The 24,815-nt window shown below is 39.5% G+C and overlaps 1 protein-coding gene across 1 annotated transcript in view; it reads right to left on the minus strand.

Moving 5' to 3' along the window:
- Positions 1–24,815, minus strand: part of Epha6 (EPH receptor A6) — an 851,223-nt gene that overhangs the window by 19,345 nt on the left and 807,063 nt on the right. The window contains exon 15 of the mRNA XM_034515065.2: positions 13,468–13,617. Coding sequence (XP_034370956.1) covers positions 13,468–13,617 — 150 coding nt within the window. The remainder of the gene's footprint in view (positions 1–13,467; positions 13,618–24,815) is intronic.

Raw genomic sequence — 24,815 nt, forward strand, 5'->3', positions numbered from 1 at the left:
CCTGGCTTACTCAGCTTGCTTTCTTATAGAACTCAGGAACACCAGCCCAGGGATGGCGCCACCCACAATGGGCCCTCCCACCCTTGATCACTAATTGAGAAAATGCCTTATGGCTGGATCTCATGGAGGCATTTCCTTAAGGGACGATTCTTTCTCTGATAACTCCAGCTAGTGTCAAGTTGACACACAAAACCAGCCAGTGCAGGGGGCTTGAAAGAGATGCTACTGGAAGTGGATTTGTGTGGATGGAAATAAGAGATAAAACATTTATCTCTTACATCATCAGTGCATTTGCATGTTATAAACTTAGATTTTAATTTTCAAATAATGATGATATTTTGGTTGATATATATTTACTGTATAGGAGACCATGTTTTATGGAGTCTACTGCATATAAATGTATTTACTGTGCTTTAAGTGTATTAGTCCCATACTCCCTACCCTTCGCAGCTGCTGCCCACATTCTCTTTAGCAGTTTTTGTTTTCCCAGTACACTGTTACTTTTATTTTCAAGTCATACATTATGTCTGATTTATATATCTGTTTAAAGTCTGGGATCGACAAATAATAGACAACAGGATATTTGAATTTCTGAGACTTACTTCAATAATTTGATTAAGACAATTATCTCCATTCATATCTATTTTCCTGAATTGGATATAACATTCTTCCTTATGGTTGAAAGAAATACTATAGTTTCTTTATTTATCTGTTGGTGGATAACTGTATTGGTTCCAAAACTTAGCTACTGTGAATAGGGCTATGATAGGCACTTATGCACACAAACTCAGACCTTCAGCATAGAAGAAAACAGTTTTAGCAGGTGAAGGATATTGGTTTTTGTTTTTAGAAAGGTTTGCCATAGGAAGTCTGAAGAAGATTAGAGGCAAGAGATGGTAAGAACTCCCAATGTTTGCCTTAGTAAAGGTCACAGGAAGAAAAATAACTTCTTGGAGGCTTGACTATGACAATGAATCTGATATGTGTACATACCTAACCTTGTCACACTCATCAACATTTGCTAAGATGTGTGTGTGTGTGTGTGTGTGTATGCTTACTGAGGTCAGAGATCAATATCAGAATCTTTCTAAATTGGTCTCCACCTTATTCTATGAGATACAGTGAAATTCAATGAGACTTCAGAGACCAGTGAGTTTGGGTGTGTGTGTGGTTCTCCTGTCTTAGCTTCTCCACTACTGGAATCACAGATGTGTGCTGTCATAGTTGGCTTTTTATCTATAGGCTGGGGCTCTGGATTCAGGCCTTCATGCATGAGCAGAAAGCATCTTCTTGGCCCATTGGCCAAGAATTTTCATCATTTCATGGGTTTTGGATTTAAGAGAACACACACACACACACACACACACACACACACACACACACACATATACATATATCTCAAACTGAGAATTTGTATGCCAAATGATGAGCTGGGACACAGCTTACTCCATTTAAAGACATGTACTGTTATATGTACTGTAGATAAGAAAGGTGAGGCTAAGTGATTTGGAGGATCACTCAATATGGCATCAAAAATAGACTAATGTCATCACCACAACCTCTGTCTGAGTCACAAAAGTAGACAAAACCCTCTCTCGGGAGACTGAGCCACTTCCTCAACTCTCTGCCCACGTTAGCCCTTGAGTCTTCTTTTCTGGGCTTCTCTTGTTTGGCTGCAGCTGTTACCATCACTTGTCTTCCAATGACTTCCGTGTCTGGAGCTCTAGGGAAACATTATTCCTAGATATCCATATTTCTTACTCTGCTACACACCACTTCAGTTTGGATCTCAGTCTTCGCCTCTGGTACGTCCATCCTGGCTCTTGGCTCTGGTCACTCAGAAATAGCTGCAGCCTCTCAGCAGTTGAACTGAGCTCCTCAAGACCTGCTAATCTCTTCCAAGCATGGAGCCTAGTCATGTCAAGCAACAGAGCTGTGATTCTCAGCTCCGTGATTTCTAAAAGCTGTGTTTTGGGGGGAAGTGTGAGGAATAGTTGCATTAACTGTACGGTCATAAATATTTCTTTTGGGGCAAGCTTTGTTTTATAGGTATTTTCTGATCTCTTGATTAAGTAGTGATCAGAGCAGCTCATGGGCACCTAGACTATAAGAAAAATTGAGGCTTATTGTGTTAGGAGATAGAATAAAATCCAGGGAGCTGGTAGAAAAATAATCGTAAAAAAGGAGAATAAGTTTATGAAAGAGTAAGCTACAAAAAGAATAGATTATCAAGGGCCGATTTATTATTTAGCCTAACATTTTCTTCTGAAGACAAAAACTTTCCTAAAGCCATATAGTTAATTTTCAATCAATCAATCTTTCTTTCTTTCTTTCTTTCTTTCTTTCCTTCCTTCCTTCCTTCCTTCCTTCCTTCCTTCCTTCCTTCCTTCCTTCCTTCCTTCTTCTCCTTCTCCTTCTCCTTCTCCTTCTCCTTCTCCTTCTTCTTCTTCTTTTTAATATGTCTTTTTTCTTTCTTTTTGAAATGTGTATGGGTGCATCAGATCTTCTGAAACTGGAGTTACAGACAGTTATGACCCACTATGTGTGTGCTGAGACTCGAACATGGGTCTCCTACAATACCAGTCGAGCCTGTGTAAAATGGAACATATTTGTCCCAGAGTAGGTTCCTGACTGAGTAGAAGAATATGTGTTATGAAGTACAGGACTCAAATAGGTTAATCATTATCTCTAACAATTGAAAGTCACTCTCAAAAGCCTCCTCCTGGGGGAATAACTTTCGTAGCTCCAGAAGGTGCTATGCATGTTGCCTATGGAGGGAAGCAATGAATAGCCCTATCCATCTGTGACGCCTGTGAAACACAACAGTGCCCAGCATGGCAAGATACCCCTAAAGGTTCAATAGTGGAACTTATATCTTGGAAGTAATTAACACTTCTCTAATTGCACTCAAGAAACACCAACGAAATCATGCCTGGTATTGAAAACTTAGCCAACTACTCAGTAGCAAGTGGGGTCATGGATATCAAAGAACTATTTATCCTTAATTTAATGAATTATCATAATTCTTTATTGCAGTCTAAGTACTTATTTTTATACCCACAGACAAGTGTGTCTCCTAACCCTTACTAAAGACATTTCTCTTTGCAATAACTAGTCATGGGTACTCAGTCCCAGTGGACATAGCTCTAACATAGCTCTTGAACCTACGGCCCAGGGAACATTGCAGAAGATGGGAAGATTACATGAGTCTGAAGATTAGGGAATCTGCTATGGATTTGTGTCTCCAAGAAATGACAGGAAACTTACATCTGTGATTCCTCAATAATATGGCTGCCTAAATAAGGCCTGAACAGTGACAGTACCAATAAACATGCTAATGTAGGAATCTCACGGGGCCTCATCCCTCTACTAAGAGCAACAAACAACTCAGGAATGCTGAGAGCTAGAGAGGTAGTCTTCCCCCAGGAAGCGGCTTCTAGGTGACTATCCAATGTCAAGGGGTTGACCCTGAGTTCATGTACATGCAAGCAATGCTGAAGGGACCCAGCAGGTTGTATTTATGTATTTATATAGTATATAACAATTAAAAAAGAGAATGCCAGGAATTTGAAAGAAGTGGAGTATGTGCATGTGTGGGAGACATGGGAAGAGTTGGAGTAAGAAAAGGGAACAGAAGAAATTATGTGACTGTAATATAATAGACATAATAATATATAATATATAATATAATAAATAATAAATATATAATACATAATACATAACACATAACACATAATACATAATATAATATAATAATAGATAATAGATAATGTAATATATAATATATGATATATGATAGATGATAGATGATAGATGATGATAGATGATAGATAATAGATAATAGAAAATAGATAACAGATAACAGATAATAGATAATAGATAATTAATAGATAATTAGTAGATAATAGGTAACAGATAACCAATAACAGATGATAGATAATATAATATATGATCTATGATCTATAATATATATGATCTATGATATACGATATATGATATAATATAAAAAATAAGAAAGTCACTTCTGGGAATAGAGGCAAGTAAGTGCCTTTTCTGTACTTCACAGAAGCTTATAACAGTGTTAATAAAGGAGTATTGAAGACCCAAGCATCGCCCACAAACAAGGCTCCGTTACTGATAAAGAAATAAGCACTCTGTTTTGCCTGCAATTGAACATTTTATACCAGAAGCTACATCTGCAGAGATTCTGAAGCCGAAGGAGCCTTTCTAAGTGCTCTAACACTTAGGTTCTTCTGCATTTAGAAGTGGATTTGTTTTTAATACAGAACTGTTTCCTAAGAGCTGTAGGTGTCTCCATATGGAAGCAAATGTCCAGACAAGAATGGAAGCTATACCTTGTTTAAAAAAAAAAAAAAACAATAGAAAGATTTGGACAACAACACAAATGTTTTACTGTGGCTTACACTTTTTAGAAATATGAAGATCAAGTCCCATACTAACACAAATAAAGACCACAAGAACCCAAACTGGCAAATATGTTTCTTTTAAGTGGAAATTAAAAGTGTAGCAGATTGTTTTTGTTTGTCTGTTTGTTTGTTTTGGTGGAAACACTGTGGATGCTGTATGTTATCTAGTTTTGTGATCATGTAGTTAGAAAAAAAAATACTTTCTTTCCTTAAAAGTTCCATGTAACATATATGCGTTATTGGTTTCTTTTACTTGCTACACTAACTGACTTATTTACAGTTGTGATTCACTGCATTTTTTTTATCCCTTATTCCTTTTGTTTCTGAAGCAGGCAGCCACCCCTCATGCAGGTGCAATTAGTGCTCATTTAATTAAAATGCTCCCTCTCAACCAAATGCCTGTGCACCAAGAGTGTGAATTACTGAAAAGCTGAGGAGACGAGGCCATTTTGGAAATTGCTTCAGTAGAATACATATTCAAATCAAGGCAAAAATTCTCTCTGTAAAATGGAGGGTTGAAATAATAGGAATGGGTTTTTAGCAATTTACTGTATCTTACACAGATCATTACACAGGGACCATTGCATAATACAGTTGAGTTTGGAAAATCTAATCAGAGAAAAAAATTGAAAATGACTGGAGTCTCTGAGTCATAAAATCACGCTGCATTTCTAGGTAAGTGGATTCGGTGCGTCCTCCAGTCTTGGCTGCAGTGCTGACCCCTAACTGAGAAGGGTTAGACAATTATGGGGGCAATCAAGAAATACAGAAAACATATTTTCTTCCTTCCTAAATTCCAGAATGATGTTTCCAGACACACCACATTCAAAAAAGTTTCATAGAATCTGAAAGATACATCCTATCTTTCTCCTTCAAATGAGCTTCAGAAAGTAACCTACAGGGAAACAACTTCTCTTTCTTTCTTTCTTTCTTTCTTTCTTTCTTTCTTTCTTTCTTTCTTTCTTTCTTTCTGTCTGTCTCTGTCTGTCTTTGTTTCTTTTTGCCTGCCTGCCTTCCTTCCTTCCTTCCTTCCTTCCTTCCTTCCTTCCTTCCTTCCTTCCTTCTTCTTCTCTTTCTCCTTCTATTATATTATTATTATTATTATTATTATTATTATTATTATTATTATACAAAGCTTTTAAAAAATTTGGTTGGGAAAACCCAAACACACTGTGACAGCACTGTGTTTTCTCCAACTAGCCTCAAGTGACATTGTTTCTGAAGTCTTCTAGAGAAAAATGGATGAGCTTCGGTAGGGCCTAAGCACCTAGGAGACATCTGTGTTTCAAAGTTGTTTTTTTTTTTTTTTTTTTTTTTTTTCCTAGTCAGGGAAATAAAACAGAACCCCAGACTCCAGTGTAGCAGTCAGATGGTTAGCTCTCCTGAAGTTGCTTTTCATTTAAGTGAAGGTGGCCTTTTCCCATCTACTGACTGTGGATTTGGCTATTTCCTGCTTCCTGCTGTTGATATTTTGCCTTTTCCCCCTGTGAAGCTATTTACAGTTGTTGGAGTGGAAAAGAACACTGCCCTTGGTGCCATCTTTGGAGCTTGTGTACCACCGTGTCTTCCCATATGTAGTAAATTGCAATGATTTTGAACTTGAATGAAAATAACATACAACATTGCCTTGATCTACCTTACAGAAATGAAAGATAAACTTCACAAGCTTAAAAGCAGCAAGAAATTCCCCCACCTTTCATCTGCCTCGGAACTGTTTTGGGCAATGGGATAGTCCTCTCATTGATTAAAATTTGACTGAATTGTTTGTACAAAAATGTAACAACAGGACAGTGCATTTCATAAAATATTAACATCAAGGTACAAGAGAACTGCAATGAGGCTTTATATTTCTCAACAGTGATAGGTCATCCTGAATCCTATTGCAAGCAGGAGGCAACGCAAATGCTTCTGTGTGATGGAGTAGCATGAACAGTTAAAGATGCTTTGGTCTCCTTAGGTACAGTGGAGTATAGATTCCTTTGAATCCTGAATGTCTACTTTACAATTTAGTGGTAAAAGCAAACACTTTGGATTAAACAGGGACTTAAACTTCAATTCCATGGTTCCCCAACAACTTGGATAGATCACTGATTCTTTCTCCAGGTCTCTTATCTGTAAATGGAGATAATAATGGGATTTACCTCAGAGAACGATCTTGATTCTTAAGCAAACTAATCACCGAAAATACCTGTTTTATGTTAACTATCACTTCGGCACCCTTGTCTGTATTTTTTTTTTTTGTTGTTGTTGTTGTTTTTCCTTTTCTTATTTTTTCTTTTTTTTTTAAAGATATTTTTAAAGATTTATTTATTTTATGTATATGAGTACACTGCTTTTATGAGTACATGGTTCAGACACACCAGAAGAGGGCATCGGATCCCATTACAGATGGCTGTGAGCCACCATGTGATTGCTGGGACTTGAACTCAGGACCTCTGGAAGAGCAGTCAGTCCTCTTAACCACTGAGCCATCTCTCCAGCCCTTTTTTTGTTTTGTTTTGTTTGATTTTTGTTTTGTTCTGTTTCTCTGTGTGGCCCTGGCTGTCCTGGAACTCACTCTGTAGACCAGGCTGGCCTGGAACTCAGAAATCTGCCTGTCTCTGCCTCCCAAGTGCTGGGATTAAAGGCGTGCGCCACCACTGCCTGGCCTTGTCTGTATTTTTAATGCTGATTTTTTTTTTTTTTTCATTTAAACAGGAGGTTATTGTTGACAGGTAAAGATTCATTCTTCTCATGTTTTAAATTTTTGCTTGCTTTAAATATTTACTCTATTACTCCAATGTTCTTCATGTTTTTGTAGTTTGATATCTTAATATATGAATAAAATACTTGAAAAAAATAAAACAAACTGTGCCAAACAATAGCAAAACCCATGATTTATAGTAAATATATAAAAATCCAAGCTTTTGCAACCAATGATTAATTTTAAAATGTATATGTACGAAGTACTATAAGTGAGTTATCTTGTATTTCTTCAGTATCTACAATTAGCTATTGTGAACTCCAGAAAATGGTATCTCAGAAAGCTCTAATGACTTGCCTAAGTGTTCAGTCAGCCATTCTACTATCGTATCAGTGTACTCAGAGCTTTCTACAGTATTATCAGTGGCTCTTAACGGGGGTAACTTTTGTTGCCCATCTCTGACAAGACAATAACCAGGGCCCCCTTTGGGTGACTACATTAGAAGGGGAATACAATCTAGTATGTAGAAGCTGATACTATGGTTAAGCATCAATATCAATCAATATTCAAGACACACCTCAACCCAAAATACTGATGGTGCTGATGTTGAGAGACCCTGCAGGCATACTGGTCTTTCCAGTTTACTTGCTTATGCCCTATTTACATTTTGGTGTCACACAAATGTGAGACTGCAATAAAGTTGCTATTAAAAGACAAATATCCCAAAAGGGTGTACAAAAGTGAAACGAAACAAGCAAACCAAAGAATCTCACTCATCTTCTGGCTGCACAATTACCTTCAGCTTGCAGCCCTCCCATTCCACGTGACTGTAGGAAAATTCGCAGTCATAGTGCTCCATTCACTTTGGAGTGGGGAAGGCCGGCATGGGAGACCTAGCTTGGATGACAGTACTTGCTTCTCAGATGTGGGTTTAGATCAAGGTTGAGCCAGCCATTCTTCCCTAACATTGGGACTGGCATGTAAAAGCTTTCACTGTAGTACTGTGACTAGCCTGACATCCTGAGCCCCAGAGCCAGGAGGCAGCAAAGAGTGCAGTGAATAGAGAGGAAGACTCTAGAAACCCAGGCCCACACTAAAGCACTGTACACCCAGATTCAGTGTGGTAATCAACCTGCTGTTTCATGATTAAAAAAGAGAAGTCTTTTGCATTGAAAAGTTAGTTTGCGTTGAGTTCCTGTCTTTAATAATCAGAAAAAATTTCCATAACAAAGTTGGCATGCTTTTGTGGTATATATTTTATAAATGACTATATTGTAGTCATATAGCATTTTATTATATTTAAAAAGAGAAGAAAGAACCCCCTTGATGGGTGTCAGTCTAATTGGACATGGGTGTAGGGCTAACAAAGTACCAGAATTTCATCTCTACACTGAATTAATGGATATCTTTATTGAAAAATATGTCTCATTAATTGTTTTTTTTTTGTTTATGGAATACAGTGAGAATTTCATACAGGTATCCAGTGGGTAATGCTCAGTCAGAGTGATTAACATTTTCACCTCTGCAACTATTTGTCATTTTGTTGCCTTGGAAATCTTCAAACTTCTCTCATCTAGTTCTTTACAAAATATTTAATCAATCCAGGTATGGTGGTACACGCCTTTAGTCCCAGCACTTGAGACACAGAGGCATGCAGATCTCTGAGTTTGAGGCCAGCCTGGTCTAGAGAGCTAGTCCCAGGACAGCCAAGGCTACATAGACAAACTCTGTCTCAAAAACAAAATCAAGACAGACAAACACACAAAATCCAGCAAGTATATAATCACTGGTAGTATTCTGTAGTTACCTTAACGTGCCACCTAGAATACTCGACCTTGTTTCCCTGACCTGAATGTGTTTGGGTACTTGGTACCCGGTGTCTGACCTCCTTGTGTGCACCACTTAGGGTTCCTTCCTAAAGTCTGGTTAAGTACAGGTCCACTCGTTAGTGCTATGTGATTATCTTCTTAGCTTCTCTATGTGGGAAAGAGTTCAGCATCTGTCTTTCTGCACCTTGTTTATTTCATTTAACACAGCAGAGGACTGATTTTCCCACATCCTTGTCCCGCTTGCACACCTGGTTTAGTGAGTGGCACATGTTTAATAAGTACTTGCTGAGTGGATTAGCATCTGGCACCTGCTATTATATTTTGTTCATTTTTTAATAGGATAGTTCTCTGCATTCTGCTTTTTCCCATCCTCATTTCCATTCCCTAATGTACAATTCCACTGACCTTTGGGAACCTCATTATATTATTCACTAACACAGATTCTGCAGAGTCAGAATTGTTCATTGTAATAAAATACACCATAGTCGGCAGAAGAGAAAACCCATTTCCTAAAAACTGTCTGAAATTTTCTAAACTCATTAAAAATCATAAAACATTGTAATGTTCCATTTGATCTGTGCCCACAACTTTGTTAACTCACCAAAGTGCAGTAAAAGTGTATAAGATATTGAAATAGAACACGGTTGCACTTTTACTTTCTGTCTCATTACTTTTCTTAGAGAGCATCTTGGTTGGAAATGGTCAAGTGTAAAATTATACGTTGACTGCATGAATGAGGAATTAAGGACAAACAGGAAATAGCCAGTATTTAGACAGAGCAGTCGGGAAATTTTTATTAAGCTATTTCTACTTCTAAACAGAAATCTGGGTTACTGGATCCATCACAGATATGCTGACTTCCAGTATGTTTAGCTAAACAGAATTCCAGTTTCCTTTCCCGTAACAGAAGAAGGTATTCATGGGAAACATAAAAGATTTCAGCTTATTCTGCTTTCATCTAGTAATGTGTGGATCCGAAGGCCTCAAGATTTGACACCCCGAATTCAACCCCCACATTTCCCCTCCCCCCTCAGATTCTTCCTTGAATATTCATTGGTTACCCACAGAAGACAGGGGAACAACAGCGACTGAGACCCTCCTTTGGCTCTGTGTGGAGACAAGTTCAGCCTGGTGCTGAGAACAAATGAGAACGGGCTGAGAGTCAGGTGATTCCTGGCTGTAGCATCCTCTCCTGTTCCAGATGGAGTCCATGTGGCCAAATGAGGCTTAATAGACAAAATCACTCTCTAAATGGTCATCTTGTATGCTGATCATCAAGATCTATGGCCAGAACTGCTGGGCGAATTGTTGGGCACAATCCAGGCAGGAAGAGGCTGAAAACGGGCTCTGGACTACTCTAGGCAACAATTAAGAACAATTTACATGGCACTCTGAGTTGAAATGGCACAATTGGGCAATTCCCCATAAAAGCTGCTTCCCTAAGCAATCTGTCTTGTGGTCTGGCATCATCACTTGTACCTGCTCTGCCCTATGAACGCCCTGTCTACTTTTGGCAGCTCTGCAGAGATCGGAAGAACGCTGTACCCGAGAAGGAAGAACAGGAATCTTTGCTATGAGCGTCTCCACACAGATTTATAAAATGACAGCATATTACGATGAGAAGGCACATTAGAAAGAACCTAACAACTCATTTTTTTCTTTCTTTCTTTTTTATTGGATTTTTAAAAATTTACATTTCAAATGTTATCCCCTTTCCAGGTCTCCCCTCCGGAAACCTCAATCCCATTCCCCTCCCCCTGCCTCTTGGAGGGAGCCACCCCACCCACCCACTCACGCATTACCTCCCTTGAATTCCCCTACACTGGGGCATCGAACTCCCACAGGACCAAGGGCCACATCCTCCCACAGATGTGGCGCCATCCTTTGCCACATACATGGCCGTATTGCGGATACCAGCAAGTGCTTGCTGACAGGAGCCTGATATGGCTGTCTCCTGAGAGACTCTGCCAGATCCTGACAAATACAGAGACAGATGCTCGCAGCCAAACTCTGGACTGAGTGCAGGGTCCCCAATGGAGAAGTTGGAGAAGGGACTGAAGGAGTTGAGGGGGTTTGCAGCCCCTTGGGGGGAGCGACACTGGCCAGACCCCCTGGAGCTCCCTGCTCATTTCTTTATTGTTTCATTTAGTTGTGAAACTGGGGCACTTTCAAAGTCTAAGCAGTTTAGGTGATTGAATCACGGTCCACATCATCACGGCCATGCTTGCCAAATCTGTGACTGCAATGTGTCCCATGAGGAAAGAAAATCTAGGGACGAGGAAACTCAAGAAATGGCTCTTCCTCTTGGTCAGCCTTTTATTAGAATGACTCCCTCTGGGTATCTAATAAGAAGGACTAATTATGACTCTTATTGCCTTAAGTGAATGACTTTCATGAGAGTGTTTCATAAAATCCATCAAGCCCAAGCCTGGAGTCTCTTATCTTCCTCATTTGTCTTATTGCCATTAGTGTCAGGTCACATGTTATAATTTTGCTCATGTATCACATTTCTAGTCTTTCTCCTAACTGTTAAGACATGAAGTCTATAAGCACAGAAGATCCCAGTCCCAAACAGGAAGCTGCATGAACTCAAACCAACATACAAGTCACAGTTATTCCTTACTTTCCTTGGCAATAGCCATGGCTTATTACAAAAGTTTACTATGGTTCCAATATAAAAGTGTGAAGAACTCATTATCATGTGACTCTAGACAAGAAGCAATGCTGAAGAGAAATGGATTCTGGGATTGCTTGGATGGCATAGTTTACCCTAAACAGAATACGTATGAGAACAATGTTTCAGGGTTAAAGTGGGTATTATAGCGATGGGATTTGGGGCTTCCAAGACTTAGCTACCTGGTTTTTACAAAGTACAAATAAGCAACAAAGATAAAACGAAACCGTAATCCAAAGTGGAGGTTCTGGCAGTAAAGGGACAAATTTCCAGTTGGAGAGTTTAACTCAGGAAGTGTTGGAAAATACTTTTATGAACTGACACCCACTACACACACACACACACACACACACACACACACACACACACACAACCCCAAAACAACAACAACAAAAAACGTTCAGTCACAGGATGAGAGGTTTACTAGATAAAACTCTCCCAAAGAATACAGAATTCTAGTCTTACGACATGGCTCTAAAATGCCCCAGGGCTGTGTATGGTACAGAGGTTGCTGGTAATGCACACTTGTGTGTAAGACCAGATGTTCCAGATGTTCTGGAGGACCCTGCTATTCTGGCTTTGTGTTTGACATTGTGCTTTGGAGAGCAATGACTGTGAAGCTCATATGATCGTTCCCCTACTGTTTTATAGATATCTGGTGTTGGCATTCTCCACGTTCAGTCAGATTCCTAGACAATGGAGTAGGACTCAGTTGCAAAAGCAATACTCTGTGTTAGTAGAAGCATCACTGGTGGCCAAAATCTAACCACACGTACGGCTTTAGAAGCCCAACACTCAGGAGGCAGAGTCAGGAGGATCTCTTGGAGTTTGAGACCAGCATGGTCTACATAGTGAGGTCCAGGACAGTCAGAGTCACATTATGAGACGCTGTCTCAAAAACCAACAAAGCAAAACAAATCTTGTGAAACTGGAACAATCTGTAGCTGTTGTACAACTACAAAATTTGTAGAAACTGGAATCTATAGTAGCAAAGTATGAGGTGTGGAGGTTTGTAGGGAGGTTGTAAGTTTTTAGCCAGACTAAAGGAATGTGATGCTATACTAGTTATGTACTGTGCATGTTTAAGGACGGTTTACAGTCCAGTAGCTATCTTTGTATCTATGGAAATTTGAAACCATATCAGTGTTTATGTCCTATCGCTATAGCTTTAGAAACCACTGGGTACATTGGAGAAGGCAAGACAATTAGACAGACCTGGATTCTTAGATGAGGCAGTAGTGAGACAACACATTTGTTTGCTCTGGCCTTGCCCCCTTGCATTGTTGGATTGTCTGTTATTCTGATTACTGTCTCTACGACTGCAGGCAGATCATAGAGCCTGCGTGTATGAACTATTCTGTTCTGTAATGTTATCAACCACAAATGTAATTGCTACAGATAAAACAACCAAAGGGGAAAAAAAAAGATGACACGAAAGATTACATATCTCAAAAGAACCTTGTGAGATGACATTTACTGATAGTGCGTTGGCTGAAAGCATTCACTCTTCCTTGAAGGACTATCTAGCCTAGGCTGATTTGGACTTTGCAGTGGTGCACTGAATTGCCCCGTGGATGAAATGAAAAGTCAACATTACTCTTTCTTTTGTTTAGCTATAGGAAAGCAGTGCTGAGAGTGTCTCAAGTAAGATGTGTCCAGCAGGGAACAAAGCCCAGCTCACCCAGCCAACTAGGGATAGAACATTCTGCACATTCTCAGGTCCCTCCTCCCTTTACTTCCTCATGAAACTGTCAGCAAGACAAGGGTTAATCTGAGAGAGAATTAAAAGAGGATGTTCCCCATCAAGCTAATGCCCTTTCATTCACAAAATGACAGAAGCGTCCATGTACTTACATCCTGGTTTGACATTTCCCAGTATGGTCTCTCCCCATAGGACATCACCTCCCACATGACAATCCCGTAGCTCCACGCGTCACTTGCTGAGGAGAATTTTCTGTAGGCAATAGCTTCTGGAGCTGTCCACCGTATAGGGATTTTCCCACCCTGAAAAAAATAAATAGGATAGTTCTCAGATGGCTCACAAGTATATGAAGACACGGCGCATTCCATTTAGATATCTCTTGTTTGCATTTCCTAAGTGCTTGGTGATACCGTTGACGCTTTAAATTAAAACAGAGAGCGTGGATTATGTTAAAATGGTGGAAATTTCCCCTTAATAATCGTTATTCAGGAAAAAAAACTTTCATGGGGGATAAGTCTCACTTTGGAAGGATTTTATTTCATTCATTAGAGAAATTTATTTTTACTTTAGATTCACACAATTAAACACACTATTATGTCATTTGGAGAAAGTTCCAGATTATGGGACATTAAAAACTAAATGTTATTCAACACTCATTAAGCACTGTATTACGTTTATAAATAATAATGAGGCTGAAGCTCTAATCTAATTGAAGACAAATGGTTAAACAGGCTGAATAGTCTGCACCAACTCCATAGTTAAGAACATGCTATTTTCTTGCTTTTCCTCAGTCATTATTACATTAAAAAAAAAAAAAAAAAACTCTTTACCATGATACAAAATCAGAGGAGTAGGAAAACTTCTATTTTTCACCCGTTAAGGTACATTGCGTTTTTTTCTTTAATGTTCAAGTTTATATCTGAACATCATAAAGAGATTAAATTGCACAAATTTATACTGCTTAGATGCTAACGTTTGTCATTGTGTTATACTTAACTTTTTATTAACATTTATTACATTTTATCTGTTGAAACAGTCTGTAAGTTCCATTTTACTGTGATGACAAGAATAAAACAATCCATCCATTTGATTTGTAGTAATCTTAAAAAAAAAGAAAAATCTCAGCTCTGAATCGCCATGTTGCACAGATTTGGCGATCTTTGCACCACTAGATGGCGGTAGAGAACAAGGAGCAGGTCCATCTAAAGCAAACCCGGGAGATGGCTTCAGTTTCCAGCAAAATTATTTTCATCAGTCAGAACCCGCCACTACGGGATTGTTTCAACATCATCAGCATTTTTATGCGCACAGCATCTGAGCTCGCAATGAGCACAAAATATGTGTTAAGGGAAGTGTGGGGGAGAAGCAGAGAATAAAGACTGTATTTTCTTTCACCATTGATGAATTTATGATTGGGAAACATCTTTTCAAGGTGAAATTCTCGAGTACTACAATCCTTAATTATTTAACAATGGAAACATTATGAACTTCAAGAGAAAAGGGATGAATCTGAAGTTGGAACAATTTAGGCTTCATAAGGCAAATGAGAGAATTTAGCAGAAGCCTCATTTCAGAGATGTCTGGAGGGGAATTGTTAGGACCCCTGGGAAAAACACCTTGTATCCAATCCTCTGGTTTTACAGGTAAGTGAGCAGCCCAGTGTTCAGAGACAAAGAATTAGATATTCCTTGGAATCTGAAATCTACTAGTGTAACCACACTGTGGGCTGGTGGGACACTGCTAGGGACATGCAAACACTTTAGCTGGAGAGTTGGGTACATAACTGATTTTAATATTTTAACATGATATATTGTAGTCATATATCACAGCAGCAACTTAGAAGCCTAATGCCTAGGTTTTCTGTGCTTTAGGGTACAGGTCTTTTAAAAGCTTTTGAATAAAGACCAGAAAACCACATTTACGAACTTAGTGAAAGCAATGTAACTGAGTGGGTGGGTGGGGGCAATAAAGGGGAAAAGTGTTATTCTTTTTACTTTCTCCTTAAGCTTGTGCACGCACGAGCACGCACGTGTGCACCATGTGGGTGAAAAAGACTGTGGAGGCTGAGACACCTCTCCATAACCCCTACCCCCAAAGATTCAATCTTTAACATAAGTCTCCCAGAATAAAATAAACAACGGCATCCACAGTTAAATGTGAATTCTACATAAACAAGAAATAATTGCCTTCTTTTTCTTAAGGGTGAATATACCCTATGATGGAGTTTTTTTTTTTTTTTCCAGTGTGTCCCAATTATCAAATGAGGCTGGCATTTGCCATAAATGAATAAATCAACCGTCTTGTTTCTACTGTAATTGTAATATGCATCCTATCTTTTGATTTGTTAAACTTGGCAAACCCTAGGCAACTGCACTGAAAATAGGATGTTGTTAACGCTGTCACTGAACATTAAAGGGACATTCTAAGAAAGCTGGTGGGATCTCACCTACTCTCCTGACCCTGTGCTAAGTCTCAGTGTATTCCATGAAGTACTGCAAAGCAGCAGCTAACAGTAACTTCATGTTCGTCTACCTATTGACTCATAAATGATATCCTTATCCAAGTGATTTGCATATTCATATAAATTTGTATATCAAACAACTTTCACATGTAAATGTGAATTTTATCACTTTCCTTCTTGAGATTTTTCTTTTCTCCCTAAAGGGAAGATATTAAAAACATTTGACAAGCCTCATTGCTACCTGTTGTGAACTGCATTTACTCTAAATTCACACATTGAAGCTCTGACTCACTGTGTGACTATATTAAAAGAGACTTAAAAAAAGTAATTCAGGTTAAATCAAGTCATAAAGGTATAACCCAATATGACTGGTGTCCCTACAGGGGGATGCAGTTCAGCAAAGAATCTGCAGGCACAGAGAAAAGGCCATGTGGGGACACCCTCAGGAAGGAGCCAGCTGTCTGTGAGCTGGAGAAGCTTCCAGAAGAGCCAGACTTGCTGACATCTTGGTCTTGGACTCCAGAACTACAAAGAATACATTTCTGGTGTTTAGGACACCCAGTTGGTGGTATTTTCTCATGGCAACTCCAGCAGATTAATTATTACACTCCCCCAATAAAAAATGAACCTTGTTCAATACTTGTTCAAATGAACACTACTGAAAAAAAATGAACAGTACATCTTTATTTCAAATTCTTCTCCTAATGCTGTCTGGAAATGGAAAGTGTAAGCCAGAATAATCTTAAAATAGGAAAAAATGGGACAGACGTTTAATGTGGAAAATATAATTTTAAGTAACAAAATGCATAAATCTAATAGTGGGTAGAAACAGGGACGCTTCTGAGCTCACATTCGACAGAGATAAGGGAGCGTGCAGTGCATATTATTTTTTCTGATGAAGAATACTAAATATAGTTTATTTCTAGTTGTAACACGAGGGAAAAGGGAAGGAATCCTTAAGCCCTGGGCACAGTTTCTAATTCTTACATTAAAAGAATTAGAAGTATCTTTTGTGTGCATGTGTAGTGTGTTTATTTAGTGGGTATGTGTGTTCGCATGCCTGTGTGTGTGAGAGAGTAAGGCCCATGTGCCATAGCCCATGTGGGAGCAACAAACCCAGGCAGCAGCCCCCACCTTCCACATTGCTTAAGGCAGGCTCCCTTTGTTGTTTGGTGATGTACAGATACAGTCAGGTACCTGGCTCCCAAGATTATGCTGTGTCTCCTGTCTTTACCTCCCATCTTACTATAGGTGTGCTTGGATTACATGTGCATGCCGCCTTACACAGCTTTATGTACATCTTGGGAATTGAGATTCAGGTCCTCCGAGTTCTATGGAGCTACCCTTCCCCCCTGGCTCCCATCCCTTTAATAAAACGGACTAACTTACACTGCAGCTTAATCTTGTCTACATGTTTTCACCCCTGAGCACTAAAGTGCTTTTTTTTTTTTTTTTTTTTTTCTTTCATTTCTTTCTGTTATTTTAGGAAGCTCTAACCACCAGATGCTTGCTTCAGGTTGCAAGAATGAGCAAATTGTATCATTCTTTAGATTTGAAACCACAATCATGGCTCGTTGTTTCGCCATATGTTAGTGAGCCAGAGAAGAAAAGATGCTAATCAAAGGGACTAGCCAGGATTCAGAAGCAGTTTTGTTCCTATTTCCTCTCTTACATAGCAAGCTTAATCACTAGGGAACAAAGGAGGGACAGGAAGTCAGAGACACTGAGGCTACTGAAACCATCACCAGGGAAGATTTTACCTTGTTTTTCAAATTCTATTCAAAGATTGTTATTCAGCAAGTAGGTAGCAGGCTGCGGGTGAAAACCTGTTGCTCACAAAATGAGGAGCTCTGCTCACTTGTGTATCTGTGCATGCTCAGCATCCCACAATGCACCTGTATTCAGATCTAGTTCACATCTAAGTTTTAGAATGTAGTCCTCTTGTCTCAAGAGGACTGGCCACTTAACAGTTAGGGAATAAAAAATCACAAAAACTTAATACTAAAATCTAACAAAAGAAATAATCCAGAGAAACCAAAGACATTTGAAAAATCCTTCATTTCTCATTCACCGGAATTGATATTTTAGCCCAAAGAAAAAAAAGATTCTGAATGGACAATAAACTCTTTGGAAGCTTTCCTTTTCTTATAGATCTGTCTCTGAAGTCTCGAAACTTTAAAGATTCAGAGCTACGGAATAGACAAATTCCTAGTAAATGTATGGAAAAATGTTGAGCATCTTTAGTTACCAGAAAAAGGCAAATCAAAATTATAAGGAGGTTTTTATCTCACCATAGTCAGAATGGCTACCATCAAGGAAGCAAACCACAAATGCTAAATGAGAGAGATGGGAAAAAGAACCGTTATTCAGTGCTGGTAAATTTAGTCCCGATGGAAATCGGTAAAAACAAATTAACAAGCAAACTAAAATGAGCTACCACACGATACAGTCACCGTGCCTGCAGTTATATACTTGAGGTCTCAGCTACTGCACCAGAGGGAGTCTTTCACACTTGTGCTTATTGAAGCACTATTCACAATAGACCAATCAGAGAACTAGCACAGGTTCCCATCAGCAGATGAATAAGCATGGCATCTCTACACCACGGACCTTTGTTCAGTAATGAAGAGCAAAATTATATTATTGGCAAGAAAATGAATAGAATAGAGATCTTCATGTTAAGCAAAACTGAGCTAGCCTTAGAAAGATGAATATCACATTTTCTCTTACATATGGAATCTGGAATCTATTATCTATCTATCATCTGTCTATCATCTATCTATCTATTTACCTATCTATTATCTATCTATCTATCATCTATCTATTTACCTATCTATTATCTATCTATCTATCTATCTATCTATCTATCTATCTATCTATCTATCTATCTTTCTATCCCTCCATCCACCCATCCACGTACACACTTACACACATCTGTCTGTCTGTCTTTGACATTTAAAAGAAGGGGCTATTTAGGAAGAAATGAACCAGAGGAAGTTTAGAGAGAAACTGAGGCAAATATGAGCCGAAATGTATATTAACTATCATAATTCATCTTGGAGTAACTGAAGTCATTTTTTTTATTATAAAAGCTGAAGGCACAGTGAGCTGTGGGGTGCACTACTGAAACTTGTAGTGGAGGCAGGAGGATCATGAGTTTGAGATCAGTTTGGGTTACATAATGAATTCAAGACCAGTTTGAGTTACAGAGCAAGGCTCTCCCTACTGGAACACTCTTCCATTATTGGTGGGAGTGCAAACTTGTACAGCTCGAAAATCAATATGGTGTCTTCTCAGAGAATTGGGAATTGATCTATCTCAAGATTCAGCTGTAAACTTGCTCATCTAAGTTCATTGTGGGTTTATTCATAATAGGCAGAAGCTGGAAACAACTTACACATCCCTCAATCAAAGAATGGATAAAGAAAAGGTGGTACATTTACAATGGAGTATTATTCAACTATTAAAAAATGATATCATAAAATTTGCAGGTAAATGGATAGAACCAGAAACAATCATCACAAGTGAGGCAATCCAGACCCAGAAGACAAATGTGGTATATACTCACTTATAAGGGAATATTAGCTATTAAGTAAACGATAACCAAGCTACTACAGTCTGTACACTCATAGAGGTTAGGAAAAGAGGAGAGCTGCAGTGGAACTCATGAATCTTCTATAGAAAGAGAAACAGCATAATTTTTCTGGTAGACTGGGGTGGGTAGGACAGGAGCTGAGGGATGTGATGTGTGTGAGTGTGTGGGGAAGATGGGATGAGGGGAGAGAGTTTGAGGAGAGATGCCTGGAATTGGGAGGCATTTTGGGGGGGGCAGTGTAGAAATGAAGAGCAGTGGAAATTTCCTGTGATTCTAGTGTCAACTCCTAGTAGTGGTGGATATGGATTTTTCAATTGGCCATAGCTTGTAATCAGGCAAGGCTTCTAGTGGTGAGTTGCATTGAGTTTTTGGCCAAGGGGAGATCTCCTGTGGAGATGCTCAAATAACCCAGGTTGATGCTAGGACAGAGGGTTGCTCTCTGAGAACTTGCAGGAGGGTCCCATTGCCAAGGACAACATCCATACAGAGCTCATTGAATGTGGAGAGGTTGAATTAGTGCCTGCATGGAGCCTTCACCTCTATGTTCTAGTCTCTTTGGCATGAGAAGTACTCTGAAGGTTCTAGCAAGACAAACATGGACACCAACCCAGTCACAAAACTCTCCACTTACAACCTGTCCTGTCTGCAAGATGTACTGTGGCAATGGTGGTTCAGGACATGTGAGGGTGACCAACCAATGTTTGGTTTACCTTGAGAGGCCCACCTTGTCAGAGGGAGCCCATGCCCTGTATTGTCTGGAAGGCCAGGAACCAGACACCTAGGGTAGGGCCAAGCATGTCTAGCAAAAATATAAAATAAAAATAATTAAGTAAAATAAAAAAAGAAAGAAAAGATTTCTAATGACATTCTGCTGTTCCCATGGATTGTTGCCTTGTCTACTTATCATCAGAGAGGCTTCCTCTGGCAGCACGTGGAAGCAGATAGAGACCCACAGCCCGACATTATGCAGAAAGAGAGTCTAAATTGCAGGCCTTCATCTGGTTCCTCCTCTTGGAGCATGGGGAATCCCATGGAAGAGTGGGTAGGAAGATTGTAGGAGTCAGAGGAGATGGAGAACTGCAGAAAAACATAGACCACTGGATCAACCAACCAGGGTGCCTATAGGCTCACTGAGCCTGCAGTGACAAGCACAGGGCCTTCGGTGGTCTGCATTAGGTCCTCTGCAGCCATATGTTATGGCTGTTAGCTTGGTGTGTTTACGGAACTCTTAACTGTGGGAGTGGGGATGTCTTTAACTCCTTTGCCCACTTTTGGGATGCTTTTCCTCCTCTTGGATGGCCCTATCCAGTGTTGATGTGAGGTAGGGAAGGGTGCAGTAGTGAGCATAGGAGTGAGGTGGGGGTAGGTGCTCCAGAGCTCCATTATTTGATACCCTTAGGTATTGCTGTGCTGTTCCCTCTAATGCTATCCCAATCTCCTGTTCTAGCGATGAAATAGGTACTTGTCTACTTTTGAAACTCAAGTTAGAATTTACTTCTCATGAAGAACAAGGGCAGATTTGAATGACTTCAGATGAACACGAAGAGCCAAGCCATCAGCTTTGTTTCCCACTTGCTAAAACAATGTTTAAGTGTGGAAAGGGCTTCTCGTTCTTTTCTCACGCTATGGGCCCAGGATTACAGCGCACATCTACTCACTGTCTAAATGTATAAGCAGCTGAGTGAATGCGAAATTTTGGTTTCCTTTAATAAAACAGTGCTATCGCACCATCCAAAGCTCCAAGAACTGGGATCCTTTTAACCTACTTCCTCCTAAATTGCTCTGGAAAATAATTCATTGCTATCTGTTTCCCAGTGCTCTCTTTCAATGAGAACATAGGTGCTACATCATTCAGTGAATAACACTATTCTGGAAGACATGTGTTAAATTAGATTTTTTCTATTCTGTGCTAGAAGGAAGATAACGCAGGACATAATGCAGGACATAAGGCTACTGTAATATGGAGAATTAGACACAGGTGTATTATGAGGATTGCCATTGTATCTCAGCACAGATAACTTCAACACTGCTCACAGCAGAGATTTTTTTGAAAAAAAAAAAAAAAACCCTATCACTCATTGTTGCTTTGCAAAAATTTTGCATGAGAAAGTCTCATCGGGATAGGAGATAACAATAGAGTTAAGTAACTATTCTTAACCTTTTCTAGACAGCACTTTTTCTTAGTGGCCTTCTCTTCCCTCTGTCTCTGTCTGTCTATCTCTTCCTTCTCTCTCCTCTCTTTTTCTTTCTCCCTTCCTTTCTCTTTATAGAAGACTAGTCAACCCAGCCTCCGAGTCTTAGTATATTTTAATGAAGTTTTAAAAACCCGTGGTCGAGCTGGTAAATCTGTGGCAACCAGCACAATGAACAAAGAAGCAATGGCTTAAAATGCACCACATAAATTGCAAAGCGAAGGACTAGTTATTTGAGGTCATTTGCTATCACTAAAACTGAGGAATTTGTCTTACTGTGACTTGATATGCCAGGGCTGGCTGATACTCATGGGAGGCCTCCTCTTTTTCTGAAGAGAATTGGAGGAGGAGTGGAGGGGGAATAGGAAGTGGATGAGGGGAACTGGGAGGAAAGGAGGGAAACAGTCTTTGGAATGTAAAGTAAGTAAATAAATTAATATAAACTCTGAGAAATTTAATACTTTGAAGTGTTAATGATACAATTATTTGCATAATCACTTTTGCCAGTTGCTTCTCTGAGAGCCTATGTCCCATTCATCTTTATTCATGGTTGGATGTTACTTTTGGAAAGTGTTTAGATTCTCTTATTAGGCTAATGAACTGGAAAAAGTGAGGTAAACCTGTATTTGTTCTAGTGTTATTTGTGCAAGTCCTGCTTAGAACAAATTCCAACAAGGCACAGAGTGCATAGGTTTCTGAGGGCAAGGGGTACAGGTTGTAAATCCTCGTGTACTTAGAGGGAAAGCAGCTGTGCAGAGCCGGCTATCTGGCTTTGCAGCCCTCTCGTCACTAATTTGTTCTGTGACTCGGGACAGATGGTAGGTGCTACTGTAAGTTGAGGGCTTTGTAGCTTTTGTAAAGGTCTAATATGTAATAATTTGTTAATCAGTATAATCCTACAGTGGGTTAAACAAACAAACAAAAAAAGAGAAGCCTTCCATCCTGCTTTTTTGTTGTTGTTGTTGTTATGCCCACAGGCACTTTACCCAGAGAATCCTGAGAGAGCCTGGTGCTTTGAGCATATCAGAGAAGCAAGTTTTTTTTTTTTTTTTTTTTTTTTTCTTTTCTGGTTGTAGTGTTTGACTGCATCGGATCAGAGTGAATGTGTGACCTCAAATTACCCATTGTCAGAGAGGGTGATCTGAGGAGAGAGGACATGGTGACATCTGTCACCATGAAGCTGTCAGCAGTCCAGCTGCTCAGGGTGCTGAGCACTTGGGAGCCCCACTTCCTTGGGAACTCTGTGAGGTACTCTGTGAGGACAGGCTAGTAACTCACATCCCACACAGTACAAAACTTAAATGTCTGGATGCAAAAAAAAAAAAAAAAAAAAAAAAAAAAGTTTACTACAGGAAACACAGGTGACCCTATTTTAGGGACAGTTGTTGGGACAGTTGTTAGCTGAGAGGATTGTTAAAAATGCCAGAACCTTTTGAAGTGTGTTTAAACATTGAGGACAGTTTATAATCATTAGGTGTGTATTTACTCAATGATTCCAAGGTTTCTTTTAAACTTTTTTTTTTCTTATGTAAAGACAATTAGTGATCCTTCAGGACCCAAATGTTCATAAATAATATTGTCAGTTCTCTTGCTCAGGCCTGAAGACTCACCGTCGGCCTCAGCAGACTGACACTTGGAAGCGCGTACCTTCTGTGCACTTGAGCTTGGCAGCGTTCCCTCTGCTCTCCGCTCCACTTTCTATAGTTTCAGTTGTACACAGTTGATTGTGGCTCAGAAAATGTATACGTTTTACATTTCAGATCAAAGCTGTGCATACTAATGTATATACAGTCTCAATCACTTGGGAGAGAGCGGCAGAAAGATGCCTTGAATCCACAGGGTCTAGGCTACTGGGCTATGACATCCGGGTGTCTGCACTGAGTGGGGAACTGAATGGGATGAGCAAGAGAAATGGTGTGAAATGAAATTTAATGGTTTCTTACTCACCACTAGGTACTTGGCTAATGGCAAGAAAAGGAGACGCGGGTATTTTTCAGGTCTGAATTTTCAGTTTTTAGAGCACAATGCCAATGGGAGCAGTGAAAGCCTTTTGTAGCATTTGTTCATCCATTCATTAATTCATTAATTCATTCACTCATTGATTCATTCATTCACTCATTCATTCATTCATTCATTCATTCACTCATTCATTCTCTTAGTGTTCCTTTGATCAAATACTTTTGAATACAACTCTCATGCCAAGTGCTCAGGTTACAAGGAAGTTATTTTCCCAGTGAGATCACTTTAAGGTAAGAGAGGTGTTGATACAGGCTAGTGCTAATAGCACTAAAACCTCTGCCAACTTTACTTAGCAGCAGAAAAGGAGGAATAAGCACTTTGGATGGCTATGGTGAGAGGGAGAAGGGCATCTCCACAGAGTCGGTTTGGAGGTGGGAAGCAAAGTAAGAACCGTAGTTATAAAGAGGACAACCAGGGCATCTCTTCAGAGAAATAGCAGGCTCTAAGGGACAGCAGGCGGAACAGTGCCAAGCATTCAAGGAATTACAACATTTCTGAAACTGCTCCTATTTGGAGTCCAAGGAAAGGAGACATGGCTTACAGTCAGAGGTACCAGCAACTAGGCTCACCATTTGGAATAGCGAGATTGGGATTTCATGATACTCTCTTCACTTAGAACGCCTTCCCAGAAACTGAATTTTACTATTTTGGTTGTATCTGCTGCTATTTCTATGTGCAAGATTATATATGATTTGGTTTTATTTTTCTTTGTTTTCATTCTCCTTCACTTTCTTATGGCTTAAAGATAGGCATCCTGTGGTAAAATGTGATGTAAATAATCCATTAAAAAAAAAGTGTACAGGGATACCATGGATTCTAAATCTTCCTTTTGACCTTTTGACTACATGTCTAATAAAAAAAAATAAAATTGCTTCAGTTCTGGCGGAATCACCTGCAGTACGTGTGTGCAATCATGCGTCATGCCGAGCAGGTTGGAAGGTCTAATTTTACTTGCATAAAATATTCACTATTTTACAGCAGATTTTCCCAGTGAATACATTTTGGGAAAGCAATGCTTTTTGAAATGAGCCTCCAGCTTGTTTTGCTCTGGTTTAAGTATATCATTTGGGTTCTGAAGCCTTGTTCTCATGGACAGCAGATGGCTCCGGAGGACACTGCTGGAGTGCTGAACGGCATGGCATGACAAGATCTGGACGTACTTGCCTGTGAGCAGAATGCAGCAAGACAGAGTTGGTGTTTTTTTTTTTTTTTTTTTTTTCTTCTTTTCTTTTC

The sequence above is a fragment of the Arvicanthis niloticus genome, chromosome 12, assembly GCF_011762505.2.
Source record: "Arvicanthis niloticus isolate mArvNil1 chromosome 12, mArvNil1.pat.X, whole genome shotgun sequence".
Classification (NCBI taxonomy): domain Eukaryota; kingdom Metazoa; phylum Chordata; class Mammalia; order Rodentia; family Muridae; genus Arvicanthis; species Arvicanthis niloticus.